At 32.9% G+C, this 20571-nt stretch overlaps 1 protein-coding gene across 1 annotated transcript; it reads left to right on the plus strand.

The window, feature by feature from the left end:
- The first annotated feature begins 7121 nt into the window (after positions 1-7121).
- Positions 7122-9292, plus strand: LOC139085627 (cuticle protein 7-like). The gene is made up of 3 exons (XM_070633719.1): positions 7122-7165; positions 8180-8482; positions 8633-9292. Exons 1-3 carry the CDS (start codon positions 7154-7156, stop codon positions 8708-8710), a joined length of 393 nt encoding a protein of 130 aa, XP_070489820.1. The 5' UTR covers positions 7122-7153; the 3' UTR covers positions 8711-9292.
- Positions 9293-20571: the final 11279 nt, after the last annotated feature.

Consider the following 20571-nt stretch of genomic DNA (forward strand, 5'->3'; position numbering starts at 1 on the left):
TTTATCCTACAAAACCATACAAATTATCAAGAATTTATACGGTTTTTGACTGTCACAGATGACTGTTTTGCATCTCTGCTCTACATCTTAAATCTAGGAAACTTTACAATTTCTAAGGTTCTAAAGAAGAACGTCCTCTTAGCCAATATCATAATCAGAATGGGAATCGAACCTATGTCTACGATTTTCAGTCACAAGCTCCTACCATTGAGCTACCGGGGGTTGTTTGGAAGCATGGCACAAAGCATACTTAAACCTTCTTACTCTAACCAGTGCTCATTGCAAAGCTCTTATCGTTGCATTGTAACAACCCACAAATCCAACAGGAAGTCAATTTCTGCAATTTTTGGACAAACATAAAACTCAACAGATGTTCTCATGCAGCTTAAAGTCCCACATTCTGTTCTTTAATTTCTCCATTTTTTCATAAATAGCAACATTAAAAAAAATTATGTTCCATCAATAATCCCGTCAAAAAATTACATCACCCTTAAGTATGACTTTAAGCCATGCTTAAAGCCTTTAAACTGCAATTTCTCGATTTTAATCCATAAAAAAGATTTCATCACATGCTGCACAAAAAAATGTCAATTTATAGGTACAAATCATCACGTCACAATAAATCATAAGTCAGTCAAATCTGTAGCTGCTCACTCATGACTTTATTTACCATAATTTTGCAATTCCTCCAATTACCTTTTGGTCATGAACTATATAGTTAAGTGGAGATGATTGCGCGAATGTCCAAAAACATTACTTTTCACTTTTTAATGCTAAGTCGGCATTAAATTCCGTGAATTAATTCATGCAGCTTATGCATTAGGAAATGTTTTATTTTACTGATATATATTCGTGAAATGCAAATTGATCAGTGGGGAAGCGATAGTGGTTATGCATTTTTATGTATGCAAACTTTTCACAGTCAAGCGCCACATTCTAATTTCTCAAAACTGACCGTTAAATTTTTTCAAAAAAAAAAAATTATTTTTCGTTAAAATTCAAATTTTTTTGGACCGTTACTTTTAATTTTGTTCGTAACGTAAATTTTTATTTTAAAATAAGTTGAGTTCGAAATTTTCGAATAGTAGAAAATTCGAAACTCGAACTTGAGACTGCCTCATTCTAATTTTCATTTCTTTTCATTTTTTCAGGCTGACTTCAATTTCTTAAAATTAATTGTTGTGACATGATCGGTTACATTCATATTACACACCAGCTTTTGTCAAATGTACATGTTTAATTTTAATTATATTGCTAAGTTTTACATTTCTTATGCTCCGTGCATTGAATTTCTTTCTCTTGTTTAAAAAAAAGCCACAGAAACCACTCAATGAAAATTAATTAAATTTTTTATGTTAAGTCGAATCATTTAAGTCGCTGCTGTTTTGATGAGGCTTCTATGAATATTTGCAATGTTTATAGGATTTTGAGAACATGAGGTTGAATTAGAGCTGATTTAAGGATTCTCGGTTAGATGTGAATACTACCGCCACAACCGGCACATACAAGGGTTCTCGATGTCGAGTTCCAGAGCGAGACTACCCGAGTCTCGATTTCAATCTCAATTAGAGACTACAGAATTTTTATCATCGGCAAGGTGCTGGATATACTTACTTACTTTCTTGGCGAAGGCGTCTATTGCAGCATTTAGAATTTGTCGGAAGCTAGCTTTAAATTACGTCAGTCAGTTTCTAATTCCCAGCACTTTTGCATGGTTGCTCACACAGCAATCCCATGAGCTCTTTGGTCTACCTCGGTGCTGGATATAAACTGAATTTATATAGAATTCGGCACCGACATAGAATCACGCTGACCAGAAGCCGGATTTTTGATAGATTAGCCGGTTTGTGTGATAATTGGGTATCCCGAAACACAAGACGTAGAAATGGCCAAAACTTTAGCTCCACGACTGCCTGACTCTTGCCCAAAGCCAGATTCGATGATATCCGGTCTCAGGTTAGAGACAAGTCAGCCTTTTTGGTATTTACATAATTAGAAAGGACAGTCAAAAATGATATCCTTCTGAGTTTCGAACCCACGATCGCAGGGTCAATTTTACAATAATTACGTATTGAAGTACTTAACCATTCTACCATCGCGCCATTACAACTCACTTAGTAACATTAGATCAGATCACAATAACTTCAATTAAAACTCAATTTTCATCAAAACAGCTGCAATTTTCCACTTGCAAAATTTTACACAATTTCACGTCCCATATCTAACTAGACCAGTGTTGTTCAAACTATGTGTCGCGACACGTTAATGTGTCACAAACATTTTTTGAAAATGACATGAACTGTATGTCGTGTAAGCTATCTATTGTAGCTTACCACCAAGTTGTCCCGTGACACAAAACAGGTTGTCCAACACTGTATTAGACAATAATAATTCGTAGGAGTTTTCTCACCATTTTAAAAGTCTTTTAATTTTTAATATGAAATACGAAAACACAGAGCAATTTTCAGTGCAAGACAAAGCATTAATGGCGATTACGCAAAAGTCAAAGAAAAATATTATTTTATTGTGCATCATGTTGTGCATTTTATTTTTTCTTTCTACTTACATAGCGTGCTTTCTACGCACTAAATGAACATCATGATAGATTAAAATAAAGTCTGTTTGTATGTTTCGTGCCATGTTTGGCTTATTTTTATTGTGGCCTGTAAAGTACATATGTTACAATGAAGTAAACCCGATTAGCACAAATTGGATGATCGATCAGCATGATGCCAAGCCTAGTTCTGCATGTTCCTATTCCTGGTGTTGCATTGTGCCAAGAATGGTGTTGCATGGTGCCAAGCCTGGTGTTGCATGGTGTCATGCCTGGTGTTGCATGGTGTCATGCCTGGTGTTGCATGGTGTCAAGCTTGGTGTCATGTCTGGTGTTGTATGCTGCTATGCCTGGTGTTGTATGGTGCTATTTCTGGTGTTGCATAGTGCCAAACCTGATGCCACGCCTCGTGCCGGATTACGGATCAATCAACCAACTTGTGCTATTCGGGAAATAAAATCTTGTTTTCTTGCAAATGGACATCCACCACATAAATATTTATTTCTATCTAAATACAAAATTGTATATTTTCCTGCAACAAAACTTATTTCCTTGTAAAGTGAGATAATATATGGCAGAGATTGTAAAGTATTTTTAAATGTTAATGTCAACGTGTGATTGAGGAAAATCCGACTTTGCACTTGAATTGCAGCTTGCTTTACTTCTTCTTCTTTTCCACTCTTATTTTCTTGTGCGGCTGCGTGTGCCTTGCTATATCGTGCAATTGAGCTTATTAAAATATCATTATTATCGCTGCCTTTGTGTATTGATCATAAGTGCTAGGGAAAAAAGAAAATATTTGCGATAATTTTATTCAAAATCAGTTTTTAGATGTTATGTCTAGATTATTTGGTGGGTAAAGAGATAGTTATGCATTTTGTCTGATTAGATTAGGATGGATTGATCTGTTAAACTTGAATTTCGATCAGCAGTTTTTGAAATCTTGTAACTATAGCGATGATCCGGAATCCAGTTAAAAATCCAAATCCAAATTCGAAAGTCCAAAACTCGAAATTCGAAAATCAAAAATTCGAATTTCGAAAATCCGAAAATTCGAAAATCAAAAATTCTAAAATCTAAAATTTGACATTTCATAAATTTTATGGTAGTCGAAAATTCATCAAAAATCAGCAACAAGACAATCAAAATTCACAATATTTCCTAACCTAATCGCAACTTCTAGGTCAAGTGCAATTCAACTACAATTTTTCATATTTTTCAATCCAAAAATGCGTCCCAATTCACCATCCATGAAGAAATTTTTAATGTAATTTTCAACAACTTTTTATTGTGAATCCACAAAACTGCCGATATTTAAAGTTAATGCAATTCACATAAGGCAGAAGAAAGAGAGTGAATTGCAAACAATGCTTAAAGCCATTTTCACGGCGCTTTTAAAGAATGCAAAAAAAATAATTTCATTTCTGAAAAAAGACTTTTATTATCCAAAATTGCTTTTCATTACACATTCATCACTTCATATACATTTGCTTTTTTTTTTTTTCGCATAATTGTTGCCGTTGAGAAGAAAATCGAGAGGATTAGATTAATCCATTGTTGAATATTTTCATTTTTTCAGTGCATTTTATTTGTTTTGTGTACGAGCAACCAAAGTTGAAGAATTATTGCAATTTAGTCAGGGGTGGGTAACCTGTGTGCCGTGGTACAACTATTGTGCTGCGGAAATCATTTGAAGATGCCAAGAACCATATGCCATGTAAGGTTTTGGTCGAGGCTAATCCACTAATGTGTGCCGTGACACAAATAAAGGTTGTCCATCACTGCAATAACTAATATCGATGAGTGAATAATCCGAAACGATGGAAACAAAATGTTTAGACATCGGGATTTGAGATATTGTTTTGGTCGTGTGCACTGGCATGATGAGGATGGCTAGATATGAGTAATAAGTGGATATAGGAACTGAATTTGAAGATGGTGTCTGACTTTATAGATCACAAAATACTCGAAGTCGACAAAAAAAAAAAAGGTTGACTTGAGTCAACTCGAAGTCGGATGAAAAAAATTAAACCGACTCGAGTCAGACTCGACTTGACTTCGAGTTCTAGTTTGAAATAGTCATGAACTGGACATAACTGGACTAACTTTTTGGAATAAAATTCTTCAATTTTCTAGGGTTTTAACAAAATTTGAAATTTTCGACATTTATTTCGAAGTATTTCGAAATCAGAAGACATTAGTCAACCGAGAAGCTCCAATCAGTCCATACATACCCCAATCAGCTAGTCATCCAACCCACCATAAGCACACAACATAAAGATTATTATGTTATTGTTTAATACTCACGATATTTTCCTCAATCTCCCTCACCTCATACATATTTCTTTATTTTTAAACTTATAGGTAATTAAAATCATAGTTTTGTGCTTGCTTGTTGCTTGTTTAACTGGAATAAATGATTTAATATGCAATCTCGTTATGAGATTTAAGTTTTTGTTTGAAAAGAAAGGAAAAAATTTCTTTTCTTTGGATTTGTCATGCAAAAAATGGACTTACGATGCCTGTGCATTAGCAAAATGCCATGCTCTTTATTTCAAATCAACTGTTGCTCATTCAGCATCGATTAATCCTATTGTTATAATTATGTTTTTTGAATTATTGACCATTATGCAGTCGCAATAGGTGTTTGGGTTAAGAGGCTTCATGCTGTTTCTGTTTTGCATCGACTTTCGTACCCAGAAAGAAATTTTCGATGCTGATTTATGCTTTATGTTGTTACATAAATGCAACTTTATTGGAATTTGATCCTTGACATTGGTCTATTTAGCAAGTCATCGACCAAAATTCATGGATTGGATGGAATTGACAGATTTATTGCAAATAAAAATGTTTCGTGGAACTCAACATGAATTAACTTGTTTAATTTACATTGTATGCATGACTTGATTTTAATTATTATGTTAACTACGAAGCATCATCTACACAAGACTTAATGGAGTGTGGATTTAAATAATTTTATTTTAATTTAATTTGCTTTTGAAGTTTGAAATTTTTTATGGGTTTTTTGAAGCTTTTGGATTGAAAAGTTCGTGAAAGTTTTCCTGAATATCAAGAAAAAGTTCCGAAATTTTGCATGATGATTCCTTCAAATTTCTAGCAGAAGTAGTTAATCCTGCTTTGACAACTAAAGGCTCCATTTACATCACAAATGCAATTCTGGTGCAATTTTGATGTTATGTAGACTTCTTCTTCTACTTTATGTCACTTGGGATGGTTTATGAGATTTAAATGATTTTCAAATACGAGATGGAACCAAGACGGGATGGGAAATTATGAATAAAGTATTATCGTAGAAGAATAAGATGGTAAAAGAGCTCATGGACGACAATAGAACTCTTGGAAGGAAACTGACAATAAAGACTGTATTGCACTTAGCTGTGGAAGTTGGCAGACAAGAACCAGCGATAGAGTCACCTATAGGCACTATCAAAGGAAGGCAAAGGATCACTATTGATATGTATGGTCAACGAAAAAAGGAATCAAAGAGAATAGTATATATTGGAATTTGTCAGTTTAATTGCAAAGAATCTGTAGTCATATGACTAAGAAAGCTATCAGGAACCTGCAATTTTCTCTTTTGTTAAGACTAGCGTTCGATTCCTACTTTATGAATCTTTAAGGACTGATCACATTTAGATCCGAATAAATTATTTTGTAATAAAATCCTTAACAGAACTAACTTTTAAAATAAAAATGCTCCTCACTACTGCTTCATTGCTTCTTGATTCTCTAAAACTCAAAATTTCCTCACCAAACATTTTTCTCATCGGTCTTCAACTTTAAACTAGAATCAAATATTAGCCAAGAACTTTAGCCTCAAGCAGCAACAGCCTTCATTAAAAATTGATGAAATTTGATGCCAACAATCAATTTTGTATGCACTATTTCCTCATAATTTGACTAGGCCACTCAAACACTCCCCCAATACAGCAACAATCAATTTTCTGCATTTAGCATCAAAAATTCACGAATTGTGGAAAATTGACAGCACTCGATTGATTCCGCAATTTTAAAAATTCTATGAGCAAATAAATCATAATGCAAGTCCGTTGCAAGGCATAGGTCAATCAATGTAAATGTTTTAATTAATAACTCAGTTTGAAATTTTTTCAGTTACATTTGGCATGAAAATCCACAAAACAAATAAGTGTGTCGTAAGCATCACAAAATATTTTAAGTCCATTGAGAAAGACTCTCACTGCATGCTTAGTATGCATTCATAGAAATAAAAAAATATCTCAAATATGTCATAAGAAAATTTTTTTATTTCGATCAAAAAAAAGTCGAATAGAAATAAAAAAATTATGCATAACAACAACAAAATAAGCAGCACAACATGCTTCTCTTACCCACATTTTCGCTTTCCTTCCAATACAATATTTTTTTTTTGCATGATTCCGACCAAAACAAAAAGAAAAACAAAAAGTATTCACTGGCAGACACGTTGAGACTTATATATAAATAAGGTGAAATTCATTCCAAAACATCATTCACTGTTTGTTGTTCAAAACGCAAAGTTTAATAATAAAAAAATTATTTTTGTGTCAAAAAAATATTAAAAAAATAAAAGAATTTAAAATGGCATTCAAGGTAGGCAGGACGAGCAAATTTTGAGGATTATTGTGATTTATTAGTGATTTTTTAAAAACAATTTCTGTGCAATTATGAGTTGAAAAATATTTAAATAGAGCTATAAAGCATTGAGGTTGAGCATCTATAAAGTGGAAAATCATAGGAAAATCAGTGAAGTCTAGAGCATTGAAGATCAATTAAATTCTTAGTTTTCATATAAAATTGAAGAAAATATTCAAAAAATTGTTTCAAAATGATAACGGTCGAAAAATATTTGAAATATAACGGTGTAGATATTTTTGAAGATGGATTAAAAACTAATTCAAATGTAACGGTCAAAAAATATTTGAAAAATAACAGTTATATAGAATTTTAAAAATAACGGTCAAGTTATATTTGAAAGATAAATGTCAAAATTTTTTTGAAAAATAACGATAAAGTAAAATTCAAAAGATTACGGTTAAAAAATATTTGAAAATCATCGATCAAGCAAAATTTGAAAGATAACGGTCAAAAAATATTTGAAAAACAACGATCAAATAATACTTAGTAAATAACGGTCAAAATATATTTGAATATTGTCACAAAAAAATACATATTTGAAAGATAACAGTCAAAAAATATTTGAATTTTGTCCAAAACCGTCCATATTTTAAAATTAAAAAATAACGGTCAAAATATTTTCAAAAAAATCAAACAAAGTTTTGTAGTTCAACGATCTTCCCATCATCAATTATTCCCCAAGCCACATACCTCCTTAAGTCATTACCAATCATGTCTACATGAATGTATCACAACAACTCCATCCAAGAATCCAACAATCGCAGTCAATTGAAAGTGAAAAAATATTCCACAAATTAGAAACAAATAGCATTAAAAAAATTTGCAGTGAAATGGAATACAGTCATAAAAATAAGTTTATTACGTTTTCATACTTGTTGCTCAATATCATCCAACTTACATAATCCAGAAACTCGACGGAATCAGTGCCATAAAAAGTCAGTTATTAATTTAAAAAATAATTATTTGCAGTTCATTGTTTTCGCATCACTTGTCGCATTCGCTGCTGCTCTCCCAGGCTACTATGAAGAACATCATGAAGCTGAGGGATATGAACAAGTTGCCCGTAGCGACTACGGACATGAGGCTCAACATGCCGATCATGAATATCATCATGATGAACTTGTTGACTATTATGCTCATCCAAAATATGCCTACAAATATGGAGTTAATGACTATCATACCGGAGATATCAAGTCACAACATGAGACAAGAGACGGTGATGTTGTTAAGGGATCATACTCATTGGTCGAACCTGATGGTTCAGTCAGAACTGTAAGTTGAGGGGTTTTTTGGCGGGAAAATGCCAATTCTTGAGCAGCACATGATGATTTATAGATGAATAGCTCAGATGTCATGTGCTACTCGACATCAGCTCCATTCCAACCCAATACTAACCAAACATCTTCTCTTCCCCAATTCCAGGTTGAATACACAGCCGACAAGCACAACGGTTTCAACGCTGTCGTCCACAAAACAGCTCCAGCACATCATTCCCATTAAGGAAGTGATGTCCGAAAAGTGTCTGTGACACTTTTCATCACTTGCCACTTACCAAATACTCTTACTTAATCTTCCTACCATTAATTTAAAGTAAAAAATCCGTTAACTTTTTCTCGTACCGAAACTAAAAATAAAAACAATCAGTTGCATTTCATTGACATAAAAAATGAAGGAAAAATGGAAGCACTCAACTCTGTTCATCGCACATGTTCATGAGACATTAATTTTTTTTGTTAGTTTTTTTTACTTCATTGCACATTTTCAAAATGTTTACTTCGAGTGCTTCTGACCAAAAAAATTAAAAATATTAAATATATATTGTTGAGTAGATGAATATGAAGGTGCAGGAATTATTTAGAAGATTGAGATGATTAGGATGGAATTTAATGACTGAAATTGATAAAAGAAGGAATCAGGGAATGACTGTTAAGATATTGAGATGGTTGTGGATGTGGATTTGTTAGTTAGATCTGGATTAGATTGAAAATAAGCAGTAAAGATCCAGTAGAATTAGAAAACACTCAAAAAACATCCAGAAAAGATCCAGTAAAGCTAAAAAAGATCAAACAAAGCTAGATAAGATCCAGTAAAGCTAGATAAACATTGAAGAAAAGTAAAATAACCAAGAAATCAATAAATTGAAAGATCCAGCTTTAAAATCCAGTATTTTGAGATTAAAGATCAAGAAAACAACAATTTATGAGCTGGATCTTAGATATTTTACCTTAAAACCATTGTTATTGCTGATTACAAATTAATTTCAAAGAGCTAACCTAAACCCAAAAAATCAAAGAAATTTCAAAATATTCTTAACTGGATCTTTAAAATCTCCGGTTTTGCTTAGTGGATCTTCAAAATCAGCAAAATAACAATGCAAAATGTCTATAAACATTCAAAATTCACCACAAAATCACCAAAACTGACTGAAATTGCCAAAATAATCCAAAACAATCTTCAAATTACCATAAAAACATCATCAATCAAGTCTTCCTACTATGCCTGTGATATAAGACATCAAATTAAAAAATTTAGGAAGACTTCAGGCAGTAAGCAATTGAATAAAATTGCAGTAAAAGCACGTGTATGGATTAACATAGCAATTTCCTAATTTCACTTTTACCTACAACAAAAAACAAGGCAGGTTAATTGAAAATGTACAGCAGCAAGTTGCATTATTACATCATATATACTTCCGAAAATTGGCTGAGAAACTTGTTCATCGTTGATGATAAATTATCATGATTATCTTGCTGCTATTGCGGGAAAAACTGGAAATTCCAATAGCGGAATTTCCTGCATCTAGTCCAACATCTGTGTTGTATCCATAAATGCACAAACTATTGGTCTTTTCCTGTCTGTCGATTCACAATGAAGATTGTAGACATTTTGCATAATGAGAGACAGTTTCTCATTCACAACTGGATATAATATCTTGATACAGTCAACGAACAACATCCGAATCAATTATGCAATACAAATTATTGTTTGCGTATGTAATAATATTATATCCATTTATAATTGCTCGATCAATAATTATTGTTGCACTTTTCTTGTTAAATAAAATGAATGAATTTAATTGAAAAAAATATAAAAAAGTGAAATTAATTTTTTGATGTTAATCAGGTGATTATTGTTTCTATTTCATTGGATAAGCAGCTTAATAGAGGTCTTTAGCAGGAAAATTGATTGTTCGATTACTTTGTTGATTATTTTTAATTTCTTTCTTTTTTAATGTTGAATGAATGCCAAAATGATTTGACATTCTAGAAGCAGAGCAGCTTTAACTTATAAATGGAGAAACTTACCAATCCATATCAAGCAAATGTGATCTTTATTGTTTGAAAATTGAAAACAAACTAAATATTTACAAGTAGGGGATTACCAACAATTAAAGGGGAAATCAATTACTCCTAGTGGAAAATGTAATTTGGATATTAAATGGCAGTTGATTCTAAATCTTCATTTTAAGAATCATATTTGTCTTTCAACATTTTAATTAAATTCTTCAACTTTTTAATCTTACTGCTTAATATTGCAAACTTTTTTCCACAGAACTACTTACGATGAGTGCTACTATTTGCATCACGTTCGTTCTTCTTTTGACATGCATTTTTACCTTCTTAGTGAGACGATTTACCCTTTTCTTGCTGTTATACGCTTCAACTTATGTACACTTGTTTGGTGTACCCCACAGATATTTTAAGTCACTCAAAAGCCTGGTATTTATATGGTACGAAACTTTGCTGTAGCAAAAATCCAAATCCTTCTGAATCAAGGTTGAAATCATACAGTCCTTCTTCCACGATATCAACAAGATTGTTGTCCAGGTGAAATACAAGTAAATTTGGAAATGGCTTTAGATCTGCTTGATGAATTCCTTGAATTCTGACATCGTCAATTCAAATTAGGCTTAGATTTGTGAAAAACTTCTCTGTGTGAGTGAAAATCGAGTGTAAACCCAGCTATATTTAACGAATTTATTTATTTTGAATTATAACATACTTTTAGAATTTAGCTGTATTTGAATTTTCAGAAGTTTTATTCCCTTGTTTTAGAGACGACGTAAAGAAAAGAAATTTGAAAAGAAATAACCTGAATTAATTAAATAAATGCTCAAAAGAACTTAATTGTACGATCGAGTTTCATATTCTGAAGTTTTATTTCTTACAGAAAGACGTCGCAGTCCGGACTGCACAATGCGGCTAACCACATTTTTCGCTGTAAAAATGGGTCGAAAATGGCCATCTAGATGCTGTCAGGGGAACTGTTGATGCAACCGTTGATGCGGTGTCGTAGCGTTGCTATAGCGATCACGTTGTGCTATTCGGGTTAATAACTGTTCCTTAAAATTCTACTCCATCGACAAACTTGATCATATATATCATATTAATTTGATCATAGAAAAGCTCATAAGCATCAAAACATTTGAAGTGTTCAAATCTTAAGCTTTCACAAAGCTTTCCTGCTAAAAGCTCAAACTTCAACATTAAACTTGAAATCAGTTTCAAGGTCACTCGTTGCATAAAAGTAACACAATAAAATATTTATTACAATTCTTTTCATATTTCCTTTTACGATTGTTTAAGCTTGTTGTCTGGTTGATTTTTTTCTCGAATGCATATCTATGCAAATCAGATTTACATAATCATAAATATAAGCAGTAAGTACAACAAAACTCATATTCATTTATGGATAAAAGTGTTAAAAAATTATTCATAAATTATGGCAAAAAATATGAAAAACTTTTAAATTGTGCTGCTTATTTGTTATCCACTGCTTAGTTGAAGTCGGCGCAAATTGCGGCAAAAATTTCCATATTTCGGTAGTGACATAAATTACGCTGCATTTAGTTTTGCATTTTAAGACAAGAAAATAGGAGAATTTGAAGTATGTAGGCGAATGTTTTGGTTTCTAGGAATATTCAGTAATGTGAGCTGCTTTATTTCTGACCTGTGAGGTAATATTTATTTAACTTTTATTATTTTTTGTTCCAGGAACGAGACAAAGAGCGCAAGGCTGTGCGTTTAATGGATTATCATGTATTTAATGGGATTGAGTGGACATAAATGCGTGAAAACTGAGAATCCCCTTAAAATAAGCAAACTGACAAATGGCGATGCATCAGATTTCAGCATTCAAAGCTTAACGATCATCTTAGCGACACAATCAAGCCGCTACACCGATGTGCCAACAACAAAATGTCTCATAGGCTTTATGTTGACTAGATGGGATCAAACGAGTTGTCTGATGACAAAATTGATGCAGGATGCCAATCGGAGCAGTTTTTTGCCATCTATTTCAGCAACATTAAGTGACAGAGCATCACTTGTTACAGCATTTTGATGTTCTCGATACTGACATTAAGAAACTAAGTAATATCACAGTATACTGTAAAAATATGAGTCGAGGTGGCTCGGTGGCGGAATGGTTTAGTACTTCGGTACATAATTATTGCAACACCGATCTAGCGATCATGGGTTCGAGACTCGGCATGGGAAATTTTTCACATGTCCTTTTTCGAATCATATGTAGTGGAAACGCGGCTCACAGCCTCCCTTTGAAGGCTACAGTCAGTAATGTCATCAAAGAAGTGGTTCGGATTCCACTATAAACTGTAGGTCTAGGTTTGAGCGAGAGATCTGGCGAATCCTCCCTCGTTAAACTCCCGATAGCCATGAAACGCATATAAACGCGCAGCTATGGATCTTAAGGTCTGCAAAGCTAATGTTTATTTTTTATTATACTGTAAAAAGCACTTAATCACACAATTCTTCCATTATAACGTTCATTTGAGATTCAAATAATATTTATTGAACGTAGTTTCAACCCCTTTTTTATACAAAAGTTCAGTCAATCTTCGAACTCTGAAGAATAAACATTGAATATTCCCGAGTAATCTCATTTAAGCGAGTATGCTCACTGTCTGTTAAGGATTACAACGTTAGTAATACATAGAACATTAAAATTACAATTCCATAAGCTTAAATCCACAAAACAGACAAGATCACAACAAAATATAAATGCACAATATTATTCCGCCTAGTCATCTAAACAGCAAAGTCAAAACAACTCATAATATTTATTTTTTACAGCAAAAGCAGCTCCAATTGTGCATTATGTTAATGCCGTTCATGCAAACTTAAGTTTTACAAGAAAAACAAAATCCATTGATCAGTTTTTAATCTTTAAGGAATTGCTGCAATGTTTGATTTTACATTTGTTGCACAAAAACAGTAACAATCCCAGCCATTCAGCCCCCAACAAGTTCATTAGTCGACTTTAAATGTGGATTAATTTGTAAAAATCAAAAAGTAAAGAAGTTGTAATTATGTCGATGATTCATTGCTATGTGCATCATAATTTTACATGTGCAATGCATCCATTAAGTATAGACAAATTGGTTGTTAGAACTTAAAAAGTAAATTTCATGTCTTTATGTATGAGAAAATCAGCAGAGTTACATGAAATGCTAATAATAACAAGAAGGTAAAAACCTTGCATGAATCTCGACATGGAAATAATGGGCAACTTACAATATGCTACCGCAATCAGTGTGCTTAAAGCTTATTATTGTTGCCCGATTAGTAAGCAATTATTTCTTAAAAAAAATTATTAAATTTTTATGGGATCAATAACAATAGAGTTTTGAGGCATTAACATGGATTGTGGATATTGATGGAGCATGTTTTGGGGTTCATTCACTTGTGATGGCTCAAATTATTGAGATTATGGATCTAAAGCTATCGATGAAGGTACTGAAATGACTTTTTAAATTCTTATTCTGCACAAATTTGTTAATCTATCAAAAATCTAGCCCTAAGCCATCATCATTCTGACTTGATGATGAATTCGGTTCATAGACTTTCCGAAATTCGAGTTCGGTTCAATTCCGGCTTCATACCAGATTCATACCAGTCTGGTGCAGGATTTTTGAACGATTAAGTAACTTGTCCTAGAGTCACGCCGTCTTAAGGCTAAATTTTGGATCGATTACCCGGCCTATGCCAGAATCACGTAGATTTGGAGCTGGATTTCGAATCGAATGCCCGACTTGTGCCAGAATCACGGCAACTTGGTGTTAGATTTTGGATCGATTGGTCGATTTGTGATATTCAGGTTGGTACTTAAGTACTCTGGTTCTGGTAAATGATGTGTTTGCTCAGGAATCCTGGTTTCGAATCTCAGTCGAGCAGTATGTGCTTTTATGAATCATGTAAGCTGGAAATTGAGCTTTAATTCCCAATATTGGTATCTGTAGACAGAACAACAATTTTAGGATCAATTCCAGACATTCTTTCTATCCTTTTCTTCCCTATCTTGTCCCTACCCATTGAAGCCATTAAAAATCCAAAAAAATCTAATTTCCCAACCTCACCTCACTGACGCACAACCTTCCAACACTATGACTAATCACAAATTTTACCATGCTTAGTTCTAAATTAAATCTTACTCTAAAGACTTCTCAATGGGTGTCATAAATGCTTACATTCATATCCATAATTGTGAGACTTACAGTCGATTCAGATATCCGGCTATGAAAAATGAACACAATAAAGATCTTTTTTTGGATTTCCATAAACAAATTAATTGAAAATTAAATAGATTAATAAATTTACTTTTAAGCTGTAGAGCAATTGAGTCGGTGGCTGTTGTCTGAGATTTAAATCTACTTGACTTTTTTTTATCGTCAATATACTCTATCCTGGTTTGAAACAAGTATGCAAATTGGATTTAGAGATTGATTATGTAGAGCAGAATTCTCGAGAAAAGTTGTAATTTCGAGAATTAGGGAGTGTTTTGTAGAGAATACTGGATGTTTTGGGGTATTTGGCCTTATTGTTCACAATATAATTTTTTTTGAGAATTCTCAGGATTAGGAATGGGTAGTTTAAATTGTCTGAGATAATTTTTTAGGCATTTAGTGTCTAGTTCATAGCTTAAAATATAGCTCAGACCCTTCTAAGAGCATTTTCTCGAGAGCTTGCTCATCTTAATTATGCTAGATGAACATGCCATTAAGAGTTCCTTTCAATTAGGTTCTCAGCATAATCTAATCTTTGGAGCACTCACTTTATCTGTTAGGGATAATTCTTTATGTTCGGAATATTCAACTAGGGCAGTGGTGAACAACCTTTTGTTATTAGAAGCTCACCTTGGTAATTAGCCTCTATTGAAGCCGTATACGGAGCACATTTTGCATTTATTGCGACAAACAGGTTGCCCCTCACTTTTCTAGGGTATGATCCTTGAATTAGTGGTTTATCTCCCAGTTTGAAATGGCAATATTGTAGCTTCAGGCCATAGTTACAATGACTGGGGATCAGTTTGCTAATTGTACATAGGTTTGAGGCATAGGTTTGAGTTTTGTGGCGCTTTATTCTAGTAAGATACATGGGTCGAAAACCCCATTTTTTGACAATCATAATCTAAGTTCCCTACCCAGTCAAATGAAACAATATCCCACACAAAATCAATCAGATAGTCATCCAAATAATCTAGATTTATGCTGCAACTGTAAGTTCAGTAGTCTGTAAACTCATTGACAGTGGGAATCAAGTTGTAAAGATCATGAATACCATGAAAGTTATTGATTCCTTCCGGTTAGTTTTAGAATTATATTAATCAAAACCTGTTGTAGAATTGATATTCAAAACTAAAATTGAATTTTCGTCATTAGCATGTGTAAATAACAGTAATAATTGTATATTTGACATATATTTGCTGTCATTCACCACAATGACTTGATTTTAGAAGGATTTGCATACTTAAAATTCAACGACAAGTTGTGCGATAGAAGTGCATGAAATAACCGGCGTATTACGTAAATTAGAATAATCTACAGATATTGAGTAACATGCATGAATAATCATTTTATGTCTAACATTAACGACTTCATAATTATTCAAAAATTCATATGCAAGTCGATTCATATCCTGTAAAGCTTGTGAAATGCTCACTTCTACTGCAATACGCAAATACTTTTCCGCATATTTGAACTTGACTTCATTTATCTTGTTCTCTGCCTTCACTCCGCATATCACGCATTCCTCTCAGACAGCAAAAAACGCAAATTATTCAGCTGTAGTTGCCGCACAAGTTTTATGTCAAGTTGAAATCGAAAGTAAATAATTTTTTTGTCTTTTCTTCTTGTTTCTATGGCCAATTTTGCGAGTTCATGACCAATAATGCATGTTGTGATTACGTGCTGTAATATGATCGTTCCATTTATGGACATTTTTATGAATGGACGAGAAGAAATTGACTTTTTTCTGATTGGTGTTGCTAAATTTAAATTGCAATTATTTTTTGCTGTGTCATTGCTCTATAAAGATACAGTTATCTTAATTATTTATGTTTATTTGACTTTTTAAGACTGCAATGATTATGTCGGTGTCTTTTTAAACTACAATGGGATTGTCCTTCTGTTGTTTTTCATTGATCATCTGTTTTGTTGGTCAATCATTGTCCTAGGAATGGAAACTCTTGAATTTAAGGATTATGTTATTGCTTGCTTACTGGAACCATGCTCCGATTCGGAGCTTCAAAAAGCTTTCCATCTGATTCTATTGGTTGCGTTATCATAAAATTTGTGCACAAAGTCGATTAGTCGGTTCAAAATCCGCCGGCGTGACTCTTGATGAAGAGTTAAAACTAGATCCGGCACAAATTCAGAGTCACGCAGGTCTCAGTCAGATTTTTGATTGATTAACCGATTTGTGTTTTTCGGGTATGTTAATCTGTTATGGTACATATTTGATCTGCATAGATGAATGTTGTCTCTTTGGTTGCCAAGCGGACAATAATCTTAGAACGATTCAAACATCGCATGGAGTACATAATCAAGTGTGTTGTCAAGTGATTGCCATTTATTTACAAAGCGACCGCTGTTTTGTATGCTATCCGCTATTTCGCTTATGTGACATCGAAAGCTTGATTCTCAGCAAAAGGAGATGAATGTGTACACAATGTGTCATATGAAACATTTGTAGCTTTATTGACTGATGAAATGATCCATACTAAAGGATTGTTTCTGTTGGAATGGGATTCCTATAATAGCCTATTGTTGGTATATCATTGAGATCACAGTAGTAAGTTGGATACAGAAGATGTAAAATTTATATATGGAACAATGTCTTAAAGTCGAATAAACCCTGATAGTTCAGTGATAAGAGCATGCGACCAGAAATCGCAGGACCTGGGTTCGAGTCTCACGAGAGCCAGTTGTTTGGAAATCATACTTTTTCTGTTGATCCGCAGTTTAAACAACGGCTGTTTACTGCTGTTCTTTCACATGCCTAGTATATTCATCAATTTTTAAACCAAAATCAGAAGCCGACACTCTTAGCTTATCCATTATGATTGATGTTAATTCTCATATCTAGCATATTAAAGGTCGTTCATATTGAATTCTTCTATTACAAATTATGATGATCTAATGAAGCTATGATTGATGGACCACACCTAAAGAACATACCTTCTAGTGGACCCTTAATCAACATAATTTTAATTCCTATAAATTTTCTCCTTTGTCTTACCGAGCAACTAGAGTCGTCTAGTGGTGGACAACCTGTGTGTCGCCACACAGTAGTGTAATGATGTCAAATGAATTGAACCGACTGACCTAGACTATAAAGTTCAAAAACTAAGATAAATGCGAATTGTTCGAGTTACAAAACGAGCTATTGAGAGAGAAAAAACAGGCACACAAACATTGTTAAATGAGTCAGACGACATGAAAATAATTTAAAATTTTTATCAGATATTTGTTTGGCGAAAAAAAAGGTTTCAAAACTTAGTTAAAATTACATGAATTTTGTGCACAAAAAAAAGTAAAAATTTCAACATTTTTTTCTCCTTGTTGTGTCGTGAATTTATTAAGTGACCGTATTTCAGTGTCCAAATCACCCTCAATGTTACACTTGGAAAAGTTCAGATGTTCTATAAAATCTCAATATTTATATTTATTTGTGCACTAATTACCATTTTGTGCTGAATTAAAACTGCTCATAATGTCCACATATAAATGAGATTAAAAAAATGTTTAAATTACTATTTTATATTTATTTCAAAATTTACTGTTTAAAATATAATAAAGCATTAAGAGTGCGCTATAATTTTAATTTTATGATCTTTAATTTGCGGCAGTCATCAGGAAAATGGGAGCAGCACGCGATGACCTTTGCGGAATTTAAATTTATGTGATGCAGTTGTGATAATTAAATTAGTTGAAATATTTGAGATGCTGAGATTCGAAAGTTTTAGTTCCAAGCGGCTCGGGGACTGAGGAAGCTGAAGTCTGAATCCGTAGTTGACCAAACATTAGTCCCGAGATGCAGCATGTCGCTATGTCGTCGCAATAACAGCAAAACCTAGGAGCTTCTTGACGGCTCATTTATTCCGATCGACAAATGTTCAAAACAGCCATGATTCAGTAGACAGCTGCGTTGTCGTCGTGAAGGCAACATTTAAGTATGTGTCGGTCGGGTACGCTTGATTATTACTCATTTTTACGATGAAATTTGATGTTCTGTTGAGACAGTTATGTACACATAGTGTATCGCGACACTAGAGTAAAGACAAAAATTCTTAAAAATGCTAAGATCCGCATTACATGTGCGATTTTGGTCGAGGCTTACTATCAAGGTGTACAGAGTCACAAAAAAAGTTTGGAAAACACTGTATTAAGATGTAGAAGAGCTAACAAATGTCCAATAACGTTGCGGTGGATAAGAAAGTCGTTATCGGCTGCTGCTGCAACCAAGAGATACTGCAACATAAGCAACACAACTTCATGTCTCTACATTTCTTTCCCACATTATCAATTAATTGAAATTTCCAACATAACATTTCAAATACAATTTAATTTCAAGGAAATATGCCAGGCACGACACCCGCATATCAACGAAATCTCATTGCTGTAAAATTAATCCATTTTAATTTATGTTTTAAAGTCTTAATTACAACTAACATTAGCGAAAAATCCGCAAAAAAGTAAAGCATAAAAATTTCATCAAACACTGACGTGTAATTTTCTCATTGCATATTGAACTATGCGAGACATTAACATTCCGACTTTGGTGGTTCTCTTCGAGATTTTTTTTATTCGTGTATGAAAACATTTTTCTCTTATAATTAACAGCGGCATTAACATGTGTATTAGCTTTATATTGGAATATCGTGGTATGAAAAGTATCGGATATTATTTTGTGGATTATTGTGGCTGAAAATGATGCCAAAACCAGAATTATGTCCATTAGTCTGAATTTTAGAAAAATTATTGTCCGTTAAATTTTCAAATATTTTTTGACCGTTAAAATTTTCAAATATTTTTTGACTGTTAAAATTTTCAAATAATTTTTGACCGTTGATTTATCAAATAATTTTTAAATTTGACTGTTAATTTTTCAAATATTTTTTGACCGTTAAATTTTCAAATATTTTTCGACCGTTAATTTTTCAAATATTATTTGACCGTTAAATTTTCAAATATTTTTTAACCATTTTCAAATATTTTTTGACCGTTAATTTTTCAACTTTTTTATTAATTCTACGCTTTAATCCAATTGCATATCCATTAACACTTCAAACTTGCTAACTTATAATTAAATCTAATTGTAATAATCTAACTGACAGAATGATACTTCGTCCATTAAACGACCTTGCATCTAGGTGTGGTTTATCGGTTAACAAAACAAAACAAAAAATTTATTTTTAATTTCTAGATTTTTCTACTCGGTTAATTTATAATAGTCAGTTGTGTCTCTCATCTAATATTATTATTTTTGTGCTAATGCTTCCCTATTACTCGGTCATTACACGTCGATACAATAAACAGTTCAATTTTTATTCCTTTTTCATGCACAATAACAGAAACAAATGTTCAGCTGGATAGCTTTTTTTTTTAAGAATATCGTGCGATGTGATTTTTGCACAAGAAAAATTTCCGCATAACAATAAATTATAGGAAATATATATGGGTGTGTACAGGTAAAGATTATGATAGAGCATAATTTTTGTGTTTTTTTGTTTGTGGATATGATGATGATTGGTAATGACTTTTTGGAGATTTTGCTGTATAGATTGGGATTTAAGGTGTCTGTGATGATGTGTGATGATCAGAACTGATCAGAACTGATAGAATATTGAGAATTTATGGCAAGATTGTTGAATTTTAACAATATTTGTTTAATCCAGCAAGTCTACCTTTCCTAATTCAACCTCTCAAAACATAATTCAAATGTCAAAATCAACAACTTATCTTATCTCTCAAAAATATCCTACACATTTCCTTCATATGTACAAAATTTTTATCGTTAAATGTTTATCTCGACTTCATTAGCATTAAACATGTTCAATTTGAT

The sequence above is a fragment of the Chironomus tepperi genome, unplaced genomic scaffold, assembly GCF_022539635.2.
Source record: "Chironomus tepperi strain 1889 unplaced genomic scaffold, CSIRO-AGI_Ctep_v1 contig_74, whole genome shotgun sequence".
In the NCBI taxonomy this organism is placed as follows: domain Eukaryota; kingdom Metazoa; phylum Arthropoda; class Insecta; order Diptera; family Chironomidae; genus Chironomus; species Chironomus tepperi.